The sequence below is a fragment of the Sitophilus oryzae genome, unplaced genomic scaffold, assembly GCF_002938485.1.
Source record: "Sitophilus oryzae breed Bouriz unplaced genomic scaffold, Soryzae_2.0 scaffold_684_pilon_pilon, whole genome shotgun sequence".
Lineage (NCBI taxonomy): Eukaryota > Metazoa > Arthropoda > Insecta > Coleoptera > Curculionidae > Sitophilus > Sitophilus oryzae.
In genome coordinates this window covers 1,929,663-1,946,323 of record NW_022147289.1, presented here as the reverse complement: position 1 = coordinate 1,946,323, position 16,661 = coordinate 1,929,663, and the positions used below count along the sequence as shown (strand labels likewise).

At 34.3% G+C, this 16,661-nt stretch overlaps 1 protein-coding gene across 5 annotated transcripts in view; it reads left to right on the top strand.

The window, feature by feature from the left end:
- Positions 1-16,661, top strand: part of LOC115888162 (echinoderm microtubule-associated protein-like 2) — a 196,265-nt gene that overhangs the window by 131,241 nt on the left and 48,363 nt on the right. Inside the window, exon 1 of one of the 5 annotated variants that reach the window (XM_030907767.1) lies at positions 15,806-16,080. The exons of 2 other annotated variants lie outside the window; for them this stretch is intronic. In XM_030907767.1, coding sequence (XP_030763627.1) covers positions 15,960-16,080 — 121 coding nt within the window. In that variant the 5' untranslated portion in view covers positions 15,806-15,959. Of the gene's footprint in view, positions 1-15,805; positions 16,081-16,661 lie in introns of those variants that run through there. 2 more of the 5 variants (XM_030907761.1, XM_030907762.1) reach the window with 2 other exon arrangements.

Here is a 16,661-nt window from a genome sequence, read left to right as displayed (position 1 = left end):
TAAATAATTGTCTTGATAATCAGTCCACTGTGACTGTTAAATAAATTTACTTAGATATTCTAATTGACTTAGATATTCTAATATTATAAAGGTGAGTCTATAAAATACAAAATTGTATATGCATTACTCAAAAATTAACGATATATTAGTTTACGTTTTAATAAATATTTTGTACCCTCTAGGTACAAGCTAATTTCTGATGCTACGCCATTGGAGAATTTCCAGTGGTGACAACTTGCCTCAATTTCAGCTGCCGTGTTACCTGTCCCCTCTCTTTCCTTGTCTAAGGATTGTTCTAGATGTTTTTGTCTAAGGTCAAAACAAATAGTAATTGTAAAAAGTATCTTTTGTATTTTTCACAACGTTTTATTGTTACTTAAATATTTATACTTAACAAAAGTTAATATACGGTTCAACCGAAGCGTGTTTTAGTCGATCCCCTTTTAACAATTCTTCTTCTTCTAGTGCAACTCCATTAATGGATGTTTGCGATAATATTTTCCATTATTTCTCTAATGTTAACAATAAATTAGTTAACGATGCTAAATTATACCTGGTGCGTCTCAAAAGTGGCTCACCTTTATAACTTTTTTATTTTTTCAGATATAAAACGAGATTTGGTATGTTAATATATGACATAAATTAGGAATGATTGACGTATTCAATTGTTTTTTGTCACTTCCTGTTTCACCGGAAATAACAACAACTTTTGATTTTTAAATGTCACCAAAGGTATTTTTTTACTTTATTCGATAGAAAATGACACTCTGAATAGAATGACATATCAAATGTCAGCTTTTGACTTTTTCGCATATGGTTTATTTGAAATTATAACATGCGGTTCATAATGACAATTTGACTCGAAATACTCGTGTAGTACCAAATTATTCGTAAAAAATATTTTTTTCCAAATATGCTAATGAGCCACTCTTGTTCCATTTGAAAAAATTGAGATATGATTAAAAAAACGATTTGGGTATCTTTTAACCGGCCAGGTCAAGACATGAAAAACAGTAGATAATCAAATCTATTTTTCCAAGACTCCTTGATTAAAAATTAGTGTTTTTAACAGATTAAAATTTAAAATACGATTTTTTTGTAAGCGAAAATATCAAAAGTTGACTATCATATGTCATTCTATTCAGAGTATCATTTTCTATCGAATATTATTTATTATATTTCTATCGAAGTTGTAGTCATTTCCGGTGAAACAGGAAGTGACCAAATACAATTGAATACGTCAATCAATCCTAGTTTGTGTCATATACTAACATACCAAATCTCGTTTTTTTATCTAAAAAAAAATAAAAGTTATAGGGGTAAGCCACTTTTGAGACGCACCCGGTATACTTAATAAATAATTTTCTGGATATACTTTAATTACTCTTATATTAATAGATTTTGATAATGATATTATTACGATATACGAGTAATATTTATTTGTCTGAGTGAAAACGGCGTCAAGTTGATTTGTAAATGACGATCAACGATATATTCAGTAGGTATTTAATTTTAAATATAAATTGTAAACCCTCTTCATTTCCAAACCAGCTGTTTTCATTTTCCTGGTGAAACGCTAGGTTGGAATCACCCTGTACACTACCCCTATTTAGATCGATTTTTGTCGTACAGCGCCAGTAGGGGAAGGACGTACTAAAATGTTCCAAGTGTCAACAGTAAAGGACTATATAAGTTAGCAGGCATGAAGAATAGATATCTATCATTTTTATTTAAGATTAGGGTTTCCAAAATGGCACTTGTGTCTAGCCCCAGCAAGGCAACTATTAAGCTTGACCAATCACGTTAGAGTTTTTGACAACAGCTGTGGCGTACTATATAATTTATTACAAACAAATAAAGAAAATCAATGAATATCTAAAAAACAAATATAAGTTAGTAAAAACCAACCAACCCCACCAAATAACCAACTAACCAATGAATTAACACCCTCCAAATTACCACGCTAACCAAAGCTTAATAGTTGCCTTGCTGGGGCTAGACGCAAATAAAATGGCTTTTGGTGAAATATCAGGAGACCTTGCTGGCCAATTTACTGTATGATTTAGACCATTGCCGTTTCCGTTAAAACTATTGTCTAAATATTCCCGAACAGCCAGGGTACTATGTGCCGGGCAGCCATCCATTTGGTACCAAACTTCCTAATTTTCCCTAGCGGCATCATGTACAGCAGGTAAAATATTGTCAAGAAAAATGGCGCATCCGCCAGAAATTAAAAATGTATTACTGGTTGCCTGCACAACCGCAACGTATCCGCCAGAAATTAAAAGACTTTTTTAGGCGCCATCTTTTAGTCAAGTCGAGAAGTAAGGGAATCAGACAATAGAATTGTCTGGTATGAAGAAGTACGCTTTCCGAGAATTGGGGAAATTTCGAGAAGCAGCCAATAGAGTATATAAGCCGGAGCCATCCACAACTGAGACAGTTTTTGAAATTTGAATATACCGCGTGGAAATTGAAAATCGGACAATTTGGGGAAGGAATCTTATAAATAGTTAGTTTGTTGTGTGTTATAAGTTAGTAATTGTGTATAAAGTGAGAAAATAAATTCGTTAAGTATTTTATCGTGAGTTTAAATAGTGGACCCACGGAATCCGTAACAATATGATTTTCGAGTAGTTCCAAATAATATTCTGCATTTAAATTTCGCGTAAGAAATAATGGCCCGATAATATTGTGTCCGAATATCCCTGCCCAAACATTTACTTTCTGTGGATATTGCGTCCTTGTTTCGACAAACCTTTGTTGGTTTCCTTTGTTAAGCAAATTATTGGGCGATTTTATGGAGAATATGAGAAGGGAAAAGGCAGAAGAACAAGAGAGGCTGAGAAAAGAAAAAGCAGAAGAGCAAGAAAGACTCCGTAAAGAACGAGAAGAAGAGCGAGCCCGACTAGAAAAAGAGAAAGCAGAAGAACAAGACCGCTTACTGAAAATTCTAGAAAATCAAGAAATTAAACAGGACCGGCTTGAGAACATTTTCGAAGATTTGAAAATTCAACGACAACAAGACAAACAAGAAGAACAGGACCGGCTTGAGAGAATTTTTGAAGATTTAAAAATTCAACGACAACAAGATAAACAAGAAGAACAGGACCGACTTGAGAAAATATTAGGTAATTTAGAAATTCGTTTGGAGGAGCGACGTCATAGAGAAAGACAAGAAGATCAAAATCGTCTTAAAAAGAACTTCGAAGATCTGGAAAAAAGACAAGAAATACACCTTCAAGAAGCCGTAGAAGATCTGGAGGAGCGACTTCAACAGAAAATGGAAAAATTAGAGAAGGACCTACAGAAGACCAAGGCACAAGCAAGGACACCTGGCGTTCCTGGAACTGCAAACCTCAAGGCCCCGACCTACGATGGACAAACCACCTGGACGATGTACCACCGCCAGTTTGAAGCAGCCGCCGCTGCCAACGGATGGTCCGACCAGGACAAAGCAGCGGCACTTGTCATCGCGCTGCGTGGCCCTGCCTTGGAACTGCTGCAAACTATTCCTGCAGCCCAACAGCAGGAATACGAAACATTGGTTGCTGCACTGGACAGAAGATATGGCGACCAACATCGACGCCAACTTTACCAGGCACAGATCAAGACACGCCTGCAGAGGTCCGGAGAGAGTCTGCAGGAATTCGAAGCAGACTTACGTCGGCTGGTACACCTGGCATATCCAGAAGCACCGGAAGGATTTAGGGAGGAACTCGCTGCTCAGTGCTTTATCAGCGGACTGAGGGACAACGAATTACAGAGGGCGCTGCAAATATCGCGATTTTCTACCAGCAGCGAAGTACTCGTCAGGGCGCTGGAAATAGAAACTGCATTTAGCGCCATTCCTAAACCGAAGATAGGCTCGGTAACGGTTGAGGAACAGCCAAAGAGTTCTCACATACATTTGGAGGAGATGTTTAATAAACTATGTGAATTACTAGTGAACAAGAGAGTCAACAACACACAGACAGAGAACCAAAGAAGATTCCAGGATATGAGGTGCTATGGATGCGGCAGGAATGGCCACATCAAACGAGATTGTCGCATCCAAATGCGATTCCATTCACCATCCAGAGAACATCGGCACATCGGAAGATCCCAGGACATAAGTTGCTATAGATGTGGCAGGAATGGCCACATCAAACGGGATTGCCGCGTCGAAATGCGATTCCGTTTACCATCGAGAGAACATAGGCACCAGGAAATCAACACTAATGAGCGAGTATTGGCTGAAGAAAACAGAGCCCCTAGGATGTTTTCCGTTAGAGTCTAGGAAAACCGCTGACAGTTTGGTGATCAACGGGAAGATCAATGGTAGAAGAATTCGAATGACTGTGGACACAGGCGCTATGGTGTCGTTGGTGCGGACTAACTCAGTGCAAGGATTGAAGATGATGCCTCTTAGAAGAAGAGTGTATTTACGTACAGTTACGGGGGAAATGGCCGTTGTACGGGGAGAGGCTTTCATGGAACTGGAGTTAGGGAATTTGAAGTTTCGGCATAGCGTTTTAGTGGCAGACATTGAAGATGATTTTATCATGGGTATGGATGTGATCAGTCAACATGGTTTTTCGTTTGATCACCAGAGAAACATCCTGAAAATTGGAAATGAGGAATTTTCTGTATCTAAAGAGAAGAGACCAGGAAATATGGAAGAAAGATCATCGAAAATTGTGATGATACCTGGTGATACCAAGAAGACTGTGTTCGGGAAACTACAGAAAACCGCTGGGTGCCGTGTAGGACGGGTACAAATTATCGACAACGACCTAGATCGACGACGAGCTACCTTGGACAAGAAAATGAAACATCGCGAAAGCACTATCAGAATAAGGCATTTAAGCTTAGAACTGACGAACCATGGACGACGATACAATTGAGGAAAGATCAAATGGAAGATCCAGACATCGGAGCAATACTACGGCTCAAGGAAGGTAACGGCGAGGGACCACCGTGGCAGGATATTGCGGACAGAGGGCTCGTTTTCAAAGCTCTCTGGGCTCAGTGGAATTCACTGGTGATTGAGAATGGATTGTTAAAGCGCACATGGGAAAGTGCGGATGGCAGCACAGTAACAACTCAGTTACTGGTACCAAGGAAGAAAGTTACCCAGGTATTGGAAGAAATTCACGGTGGTAAATCTGGAGCCCATCTTGGGGTAAACAAGACCTTGAGCAAGCTGAGAGATCGCTTTTACTGGGTGGATTATTGCGAAGATGTCAAGAAATAGTGTCGACAATGTAAAATTTGTGCAGCCAGCCAAGGACCAAGCACTCGATCTAGGGGAAAAATGAAACAATATAATGTTGGACTGCCATTCGAAAGAATCGCTGTTTACATTGCAGGCCCACGGGCAACAAGGGCAACAAGTACGTTTTAGTGGCGATGGATTATTTCAGTAAATGGCCAGAAGTTTTTGCCATTCCAAACCAAGAAGCATCGACTGTAGCTGAGGTATTGGTCAATAATGTCTTCAGTAGATTTGGAATTCCTTTAGAGCTTCACACTGACCAAGGAAGGAACTTCGAGTCAAAACTGTTCCAGAAGATGTGTGGTCTGCTTGGTATTCACAAGACTAGGACAACAGCTTTACATCCGCAGTCTGATGGGATGGTCGAGAAATTCAATAAGACCATTGAAGAACATCTCTCGAAAATGGTGGATGAACATCAAAGAGATTGGGATCAGCATATACCACTATTCCTAATGGCATATAGAAGTGCAGTTCACAACACCACCGGACTTTCACCATCGAAGATTTTATTTGGTCGAGAATTACGGTTGCCTTGTGACTTGGTGTTCGGATCACCAGACGACAGCACCACGAACGTAGAGGACTACGCGGATGAACTGAAGGAAAGGTTATTGGGAATTCATAAGGCCGTGAGAAGTAAGATTACGCTAGCCAGTGACCGGATGAAAGCTCGTTACGACCTCAGAGCTAATTCTACGGGATTTCAACAGGACGATATGGTATGGTTATATAACCCACAGCGCAAGAAAGGGAGGTCCCCAAAGTTAACTCCAGCATGGGAAGGTCCTTATACAGTCATCAAGAGGATAAATGATGTTGTGTACCGGATTCAACGCAGCCCTAGAAGTAAGATGAAAGTAGTTCATCTGGATCGATTGAAGAGATACCAGACAGGAAACCTTGATCGGGACGATCAAATTTGAGAAGGGGGCAATGTCAAGAAAAATGGCGCATCCGCCAGAAATTAAAATGTATTACTGGTTGCCTGCACAACCGCAACGTATCCGCCAGAAATTAAAAGACTTTTTTTAGGCGCCATCTTTTAGTCAAGTCGAAGTAAGGGAATCAGACAATAGAATTGTCTGGTATGAAGAAGTACGCTTTCCGAGAATTGGGAAATTTCGAGAAGCAGCCAATAGAGTATATAAGCCGGAGCCATCCACAACTGAGACAGTTTTTGAAATTTGAATATACCGCGTGGAAATTGAAAATCGGACAATTTGGGGAAGGAATCTTATAAATAGTTAGTTTGTTGTGTGTTATAAGTTAGTAATTGTGTATAAAGTGAGAAAAATAAATTCGTTAAGTATTTTATCGTGAGTTTAAATAGTGGACCCACGGAATCCGTAACAATATGATTTTCGAGTAGTTCCAAATAATATTCTGCATTTAAATTTCGCGTAAGAAATAATGGCCCGATAATATTGTGTCCGAATATCCCTGCCCAAACATTTACTTTCTGTGGATATTGCGTCCTTGTTTCGACAAACCTTTGTTGGTTTCCTTTGTTCCAATATCGATAATTTTGAACATTGGGTTCATTATTTAAGGTAAACGTGCATTCGTCAGTGAAATATATGTTTTTTAAAAATTCCCTATCTATGTTTGCTCTTTCCATCATATTAAAACAAAACGCCTGCCGCCGTATTTCGTCCCCATCTCGTAGCTCTTGGTGCTTTTCATATTTGAAAGAATAGTATTTATGTCGTTTCATTCGAAACGCTTTAGTGTGATCTATTCCTATTTCATCCTCAAGTTTCCTTGTGCTGATCTTTCCATCGTTCTCTTTCACGCACAATAATACTTCCAAGTCGGTATCATTTCTTGCATCTTCTCTTTGTTCCTGCCTTGCTTCACATCTGCAGTTATTTATTAGGGTACCTTTGGTCTCAAATCTCTAGATATTACTTGCGATTGTAGATTTTCCAGGTATCGGTCTATTCGGATACAGAGCAGCAAACATGTCCGACTTCATTTGACAGTTATCTTTTAACTTGACTGGTGCTCATAAGTAAATACAGGGCCATAAGAAAGGAGAAATATTTAAAAGAAATCGGCGATAACTCGTAAACGGGCTAATCAAAAATATCTAAAGTTATTCTTCTGAATGTGGGTTTTAGTGCTCTTCAATAAACCTAAATAGAATTATTCTCTAAAATAATTAGGGAAGCCAATAATTGACCCCATTAAAATTTACATGGGATTTCCTATGTCCCGCTCGACGATGCAACACCCTGTATAAATTGTATTTACTTGTTTTCTCACAACTTGTCCTAAAATTCTTCTGAAGTAGCCTGTACCTTAGTAGCCCTTTTATTCACCCCACATAACACAAAATCCAGCCAAAATTCTAGTCATTCTAGTCCTTTTATCTGTGATATATTTCTATTTCCCTCATTATTTTTCATTACAAACACAAACCTATTAATAGTAACAGTAAACTACAATAAAACAAGTGTATTAAATAATTTATTAATACAATAATCTTTAATTAAAAACAATGAAGTTCGTTTAAGCTGATTCGGATGCAGTCTAAAGTTTGCAACAAATCGCAGTCGCCGTTGTTGTTGTTAATAATAATATAATGTGTGCAGTGTTCAGTGTTGCGTCACAGAACACCAGTCAGTGTGTGTATTTTAAATTAAAATTAGTTCTCTGTGACTGGACTGTTAAACGCTCGGTCGGAATTTTGAATAAACAAAACGGTAGTTTGAAGGGTTATTGTTGGTGATAATTCGTTTAAATTATACTACAGTGTGTTGCACTTGTTCGATCTACAGTGTGGTCGAAAAAGCCCGTGAGGTTTCCTGTTATAAATTTTAACATTGTGTATTTTTTATGAGGAGCAATACTTTTTATATTATTTTACTAAAATTTACTGTATTGCTTAGTATAATGGCAGAGAGAGTTAAAATTTGAGAGTTAAATATAGATATTTTTTCTTTGCTGTATTTTAGATCATCAATCATAAAAAATATTACATATCATATAGTATATTGGACTTTAAAATATCACTCTGACGCAGGGACGTTAAAGTGAATTGGTACCCTAGGCAGTATTTATTTTGCCGCCCCCTTCAACTAATAAAAATTCAAGTCAAATTTGTTATACCTAATATTGTCAAGTAATGGAAATATTTCATTGAGTTTTAAGAAAAGGTGATGCTTTTTAAAAAAAATTGACCTATGGTATAGAATATTTGTCAAGGAAATTCAAAAAGACCCGTTTACTTATGACCATACGCTGCGTCTCAAAAGTGGCTCATCCATATAACTTTTTTATTTTTTCAGTTAAAAAAACGAGATTTGATATGTTAGGATATAACATAAATTAGGATTGATTGACGTATTCAATTGTTTTCGGTCACTTCCTGTTTCACCGGAAATGACTAAAACTTTTGATTTTTAAATGGCACCCTAGGTATTTTTTTACTTTAATTGATAGAAAATAACACTCTGAATAGAATGACATATCATATGTCAACTTTTGACATTTTCGCATATGGTTTATTTCAAATTATAACTTGCGGTTCGTAACGAAAATTTGACTCGAAATACCAAGTGTGTGGTATCAAATTATTCGTAAAAAAAATGCTTTTTCCAAATATGCTAATGAGCCACCCTTGTTCCATTTGAAAAAATTGAGATATCATTAAAAATACGATTTGACCGTTTTCGAATCGGCCAGGACAAGACACGAAAAACATTAGACGATCAAATCTATTTTTCCAAGGCTCCTTGATTAAGAACTATTGTTTTTGACATAGCCATGGCACTCTAGATTAAAATTTAAACGTATGATATGCCATTCTATTCAGAATGTCATTTTCTATCGAATAAAGTAAAAAAATACCGAGGTGCCATTTAAAAATCAAAAGTTGTAGTCATTTCCGGTGAAACAGGAAGTGACCAAAATCAATTGAATACATCAAACAATCCTAATTTATGTGATATACCAACATACCAAATCTCGTTTTTTTATCTAAAAAAATAAAAAAGTTATAGGGGTGAGCCACTTTTGAGACGCACCAGTATACGTATTCCTACGTTGTGTTATATAGTCTGTCCAACAACTCAGAGAATATTTCAACAGACAACATCCTAAAAATGACAGAAATTACAATTTGTCCGTGAATTAAAATGACAGCACACAGCTGTCACTGTCTGAAAAAATTGACATACGTTTTGGAATATCTGTCATGCAAATTCAAAATGCCCTCATTACTGAAATATATTGCCATATGCATATTCATACAATGTTTTAATAACTTTGAAACTAAAAATTCATATATATTTTTTTAATTTATTGGCGGGACAGTAAAGTAAAATTACTGCATTGGAATGTAATTTATTGGATTCACTCCTGTCATTCATACGAAAAAAATCAATTTTGTTTTTTATTTTCGTAAATTAATTGAAAATGTGTCTTATACTTAAGACACTAAGAAAATATTTTTTTTTGAATCACCAGAATTATTTAATACTTTACTATCAGAATATAAACGAAAATAAAATAAAAAAGTCTTTGCCCTGACCCGGATTTGAACTCTGAATCATCGGTTCCTGGTCGGAAACTCTACGCACTGCGCTATGGAGACATGTTCGATTTATATTCAATACTAGAATTTATAGGTCTAAATTAATAAAAAATATAGGATCTTCTTCCGATGCGCAGTAGTGAACGCAACGGATATCGGCAGCCAGACGGGCCGCATGCTGTTCCAGAGAGCATAGTAAAAGATATCAAAGAGCCAGACGTCTTAAAATACTTTCTCGAAAACGTTGCTAGCTCTTAGACTATTAGATAAATCTATGTACAGGGTGAACCATTTTGGTTGTTTCTATAGGGTATCTAGGAAACCGTGAGAAATATTCAAATTGTGATACTGCAGTCTCGGGTTCTTTTTTTTGAAAAAATCACAATGGCGCAAACAGATCGTGGCTATCTTGATCGGTTTCGTACAATTCTCTCAAATTTTGTACTTTTTGAAGATGTTCGATAGTTTGTTTATTTCAACAACTACGCAAAAAATGAATTAAACATTCTAAAGGCACTTTTCTGTGCAGAATGCAGTGGCGTAGTCAGACTTTTTTCGAAAAAAATATTTTTTTAGATATTAACTATACTTCTGTTTTTTTAAATAGTATATTTTTTGTATATTTTTAAATTTCCTGATTCAGTTTGGCATGGGCTTCTCGAAAATATATAACATTATATATTTATTTTCACTATTAACCTCAACATTTCAATTTTTTCTTTCAAAAAATCGAGTTATTTTAAACCGTTTTATGGTTATTAAAAACTATTTCATTACACCTGTTATTCTCTGACAGCATAATAAAAACTCACATTGCTTTCTATATTAGGCATTTATATTTAATTAGTAAATACATCTATGTATAATATCTCTGAGTAAATAATGATGAATGGAGAAAACCGTTCTTAAAACTATTACTTACGAGTTATTATTAGCACGTTCTTCTATTTATTAACATTTAATATGAAAATAGAAGGAAATAGTGTGGTGAAAATTGAATAAATTATTTAAATATTAATTCGATAAGGCTAGATGATATTTATCACAATAAATAATTTCAGATTAGCGGTATATATTAAATTAATTGGATTAGGATCATTTGCAATGTAACTGTATACGCATGTACTTATGTACTTTGCCACCGAGTTTGCCACTTGAAAAATATTTGAAAAATTGTAACTAAACGGTTTGGATTCTACTATTACTATTTTGATGGTGTTTAAGAAAAAAATAACTTTTTTGTTTTTTAGATTTCAATTTTGGTGGCGACATACCATAAGATCAAAAAAGACGGCGTCAAAGAAGGCTGGTGAATGATAATCGATGATAATTTTGGCGAGGTCAAGACCTAGAGGTCATTTACTAAAAATTGACATAAAACTTTTTAAAAATTAACACTATAGAAAGATTAAAAAAGGATAGTACGTTTCCAGATACACAAATACCGTGTTCGTCTCAAAAGTGGCTCGGTCCTATAATTTTTTATTTTTCCAGATGAAAAAAAAAAGAGATTTGGTATGTTAGTATATGACCTAAATTAAGATTGATTAGCGTGTTCAATTATTTTTGGTCACTTACTGTTTTACCGGAAATTACTACAAATTTTGATTTTTAAATTGCATCTTAGGTATTTTTCTACTTTATTCGATAGAAAATGACACTTTGAATAGAATGACATATCATATTATGTCAACTTTTGACATTTTCGATTATGGTTGATTTGTAAATTTTAGATATGTTTAAAAATACGATTTAAGCAACTTTTAATCTTCCAGAACAAGACACTAAAAACATTAGCCGATCAAATCTATTTTTCCAAGGCTTCTTGATTAAAAATTAGTGTTTACCCTTAACTGGTCCGGCGTAATAAATAATTAACTCATTCTCATTAGCTGGACTGGGACCGCCCACACGATTGGTGTTCCAGCTAGTCCTCCCCCTCTTTGTCAACGACTGATAGCCATATTTATGCGGAAACTGGATTAGTTTTTTAGAAGTTCTGGCAGAAGTTACTTAAGCTGTAGTCTCTCAGACGACGCCGGACCGTTTGTGTAAGATTTTGGGTGTGACAAAATTTTGTAAAATATAGCCAGGCCTTTAAAAAGTGTGCGTTTAGGAGACTCTAGTTATGAAGAAACTCTATTAAAATGATGTGATGAGGACTGTGACAGTGACAATATGACAATCTGCCAGATAAATGTGTTTGACAATGTCAAATATTCCACGAGAAATATGCTTTACAATTGGTAGAATACTTGCAATTCCTGTACAGGGTGAGTCAACGATAGAGTAAAGTCCATTATCTTATTTGTTTCGAGGTTTACAAAAAAATATTAAATATAAAAGTTATAGGGACGGTTAGGATACACATTTTAAAATTAATATAGAGTATACAAGGTGCTTCAAAAAAGTGTGGCGAATATAACATTTTTTTTTTAAATGGAACACCCTATTTTATATTTTATTTTCAGATTCTGCGTAAAATTCCATAACTTTTTTATATATAATGTTTTATACCTAAAATTAATAGTTTTTGTAATATTTAAATTTGTTTAAACAAATGTTAGATTGCAGTGTGACAAAAAATTGTCAGTGATGGTATTGTTTCTGAAGTTGGAGAACTAAAATTTGGTAGGAGAATTTTATAGAGATATAGAAAAAGACCTATGTAATGATATTTTAGTTAGATGCTACAGGGTGTTCAAAATATATTTATGAATTTCAACTATTTAAAATTAAGAAATTTCAAATTTTTTAAATGGTACACCCTATATATTATCACTTTTTCTGGTAGATTTTACAAAACTCTTCAACTTTTATTAAGTATTTCATATACTTATATTTAATAGTTTGCGATTTATTCCATTTTTTTTATAATTTTACCCATATTTTTAATACAATTACCCTATAACATTATAGTTACCATGACAAAAAGTAATAATTGTCAAAATTTCTTGTCTGTTAAGCAAGTTAAGAACAAAATTTGAATTTTAGTTTAATTTGTTGTAATAAGTATAAATTGTAGAGATAATAGTTACAGCTTTTGCTGAAATTAATTAGTCAATGTGACTGATATACACGAACAAGCCAAAAAAATATATTTTTTGGTTCAGTACTATATATTATATAGTACTTTGATTAGTAGTATAAGAATAGATGTAGATTATCTAGAAAACATCTTCAGTGTGTAATGGGATGGTTTCGGGGCAGTAATAATATTGGCTTTACCAAATGAATTATAAACCAGAATTACTACGAGAAAAAAACTTTACTGTATGTCGAAGAAAATTCCTATATCAGTAGTCTTCAACAATAATTAGGTAATCTAGTATTACCCTAATCTGGGGATATTCGTCCTGACGAAAAATCCAAGTGTCATCTTTCAAGAAATTCACGACTGCGATTTTAGTTTATTTGAGTAAAGTTAATTAACTTTAACTAATACCAGCAATTGTAACTAATTATTAAGCTGTTTGTTTTGTCATGGCAACTATGATTTTATAGGGTAATTGTATTAAAAATATGGGTAAAAATAGAAAAAATTGGAATAAATCGCAAACTATTAAAAATAGGTATATGACATACTTAATAAAAGTTGAAGAGTTTTGTAAAATCTATCAGAAAAAATGATAATATATAGGGTGTCCCATTTAAAAAATTTGAGTTATTAAAGTAGTTGAAATTCATAAATATATTTTGAACACCCTGTAACATATAACTAAAATATCTTTATATATGTCTTTTTCTTCATCTTTATAAATTTCCCCTACCAAATTTTAGTTGTCCAACTTCAGAAACAATAGCATCACTGACAATTTTTTACCACATTGAAATCTAACATTTGTTGAAACAAATTGAAATAGTATAAAAACTATTAATTTTAGGTATGTAATATTATACAGAAAAAAGTTACAGAATTTTACGCAGGATCTAAAAATAAAATAAAAAATAGGGTGTTTGGTTTAAAAAAACATATGTTATATTCGCCACACTTTTTTGAAGCACCCTGTATACTCTATAATGATTTTAAAATATGTATCTTAACCATCCCTATAACTTTTATATTTAATATTTTTTTGTAAACGTCTAAACAAATGAGATAATGGACTTTACTCTATCGTTGACTCACCCTGTACAACCAGAACATACTCAGGAGATATTCTTATCCTAGAGTTATTATCCTAGTTAAAGACAATTTTATGTCCTAGTAAATTGTTTTTAATGTCTACAATGTACGAATCCATTTTGTAAAACATGTTCAGGAAAACAGTGAACTTTGCCTCATGCTGTAACTAAAAACTTTTTCTTTAACTCCAGTTTTATAACTTATTTTTTTTTAATATACTGTATTAAAAACTTATTTCTATATTGTAATGGCTGTTAGTAATTTGGTTTTATTTTTTAAAGCTTAGTAAAAATCTATATTGTTTTTTTTCAAATTTATATGTACAGGGACATCATTTTAAGTGTCTCACTCGATTTATAATTTTCCTGTTTGGTATTTAAAGATAGTAGAAAGATTTCCTAATGTAATTTTTTGCGAGGATGCCGATTCTCTACACCAAAATTTTTTAAAACGTCAATTTTGACAGATACGACGCCATTTTGATTTTTTTTAAATAGAAACCCCCACATATTTTAGCATGGTCCGGTAGACATATTTTAGCTAATTTCAAAAATATATAGGTTAGTATACTTTGCTCTTACCGTTTTCGATATACAGTGGATTTAAAAATGAATTGTTCCAGAATCATTTTAAGTGTCTCACCCAATTTAAAATTTTCCTGGATGAGTCACTTAAAATAATTCTAAAAATTTCATTTTTAAATCCACTGTATATCGAAAACGGTAAGTGCAAAGTATACTAAACTATATATTTTTGAAATTAGCTAAAATATGTCTACCGGACCATGCTAAAATATGTGGGGGTTTCTATTTAAAAAAAATTAAGATGGCGTCGTATCTGTCAAAATTGACGTTTTCAAAAATTTTGATGTAGAGAATCGGCATCCTCGCGAAAAACTACATTAGAAAATCTTTCTACTATCTTTAAATACCAAACAGGAAAATTATAAATCGAGTGAGACACTTAAAATGATGTCCCTGTACATATGTTATTTCATTTTGTACTATATTTTCTTAAAGTTTATATTAATTGAACCCATTTTTGTCTAGATTAGTTTAATAATACATAATATAATGTATAATGAAATAAAAATTCGTTATTTTTAGTTTTTGTATGTTTTTAACTTTTTAGAAGGCGTAGTCCTGACTACCCCGGCGCGCGGCGCCGGACGGTTTATGATACCTATTACCGGACCAGTTAAGGGTTAACATAGCCATGGCACTCTAGATTGACATTTAAAATTCGATTTCTTTTTAAGCGAAAATGTCAAAAGTTGACATACGATATAACATTCTATTCAGAGAGTGCCATTTTCTATCGAATAAAGTAAAAAATACCGAGGGTGCTATTTAAAAATCAAAAGTTGTAGTCATTTCCGGTGAAACAGGAAGTGGCCAAAAACAATTGAATACGTCAATCAATCCTAATTTATGTCATATATTAACATACCAAATCTCATTTTTTATCTGAAATAAAGAAAATTATAGGGTGAGCCACTTTTGAGACGCACCCGGTAAAAATAGATTTCAACCTTCTTAAGGCCAACTGGCAGTAAGTAAGGCAGTAAGCGCCATTAAAAAATAAAGAAGAGTACGGGCTAAGTAAATGACGTCTAGGGCTTGACCTGGCCAAAATTGTCATCGATTTACATTCCCTAGCCGCCCTCGATGCCGTTTTTTTTCGATCGTATGGTAGTTATGTCCAATGTGTAAAGTATTTTTCTTTGATCCAAAATACTGGCATCATGTCATCAAACCGAAAAACTCTCGTGATTTTCACTATAGATAATCTCCGCAGTGAAAATATTTATATAGTCAGATACGTAAACAAGGTAAAGATACTTAACAGTATACTTACTTCAAACAACCTTACGACAAGAAACGATATAATCTCGAGGATCTATGTCGTGAAAATGTTAAATTGACTTTGAAAATGTCTTCTATACGAGGCACCGGGCACGAAAACGTCATTAAGATAAAAGGAAAGAGGTGAAATGGACTCGTTAACATTTGATTAACCGACGACATCGACGAGTGATGAGTGAAAGTGCCGATGAACTATCAAAATCGGAAGATGTTTCTCTCAACGCGTCACTTAACAGGAGTTCGCAAGGAAATGTCAGCCCCAACGAGTTCAACGATGCTTATAACGCCTGGAGTAAGTATTTTAAGAGTAACTACAGGGTATTTCAAAAACCATCTCGCTTTCTGGGCCTGAAGATGGGAATTAAATAAATCCCGAAACATGTCGCCCTAATTTTAAATCAAATTAAATTTTGAAATAAACATCCTAAAAGAGTGTGAGTTTCTTGAGTCCATTACCCCTCGTCAGAGGTTTTACATTGATATGTACTCACACTGGGTTGGAGAACGTTTAGTTAAAAAAACTGGCGCCGGGAGGCACGTATAGCCGCCCATACCAAAATATGTTAATAAAAAGTTGGTAGGCAGTTCTTTTAGTTTCAAAGTAAAGGAATATTTCCAATTTTTTTTTATCTCAAAAACCGCCACTTTGACTGATTTTGATGTTATTACAAATTTTGTTGCAAATACTATTCCTAATCTTAAATTGAAAACCGCGTTTCACTAGCTACTGTAATTTTGGAGTTACGATTTTTTAAAATTTTTAACCCCCTCCCAGATCCCCTTACCAACCCCCCACCCCCACCAAAAACTAATGGCCAGATTCTCGGGTGCCACAGTATTTTTGTGCCAAATTTGTTTAAAATCGGTTTAGCG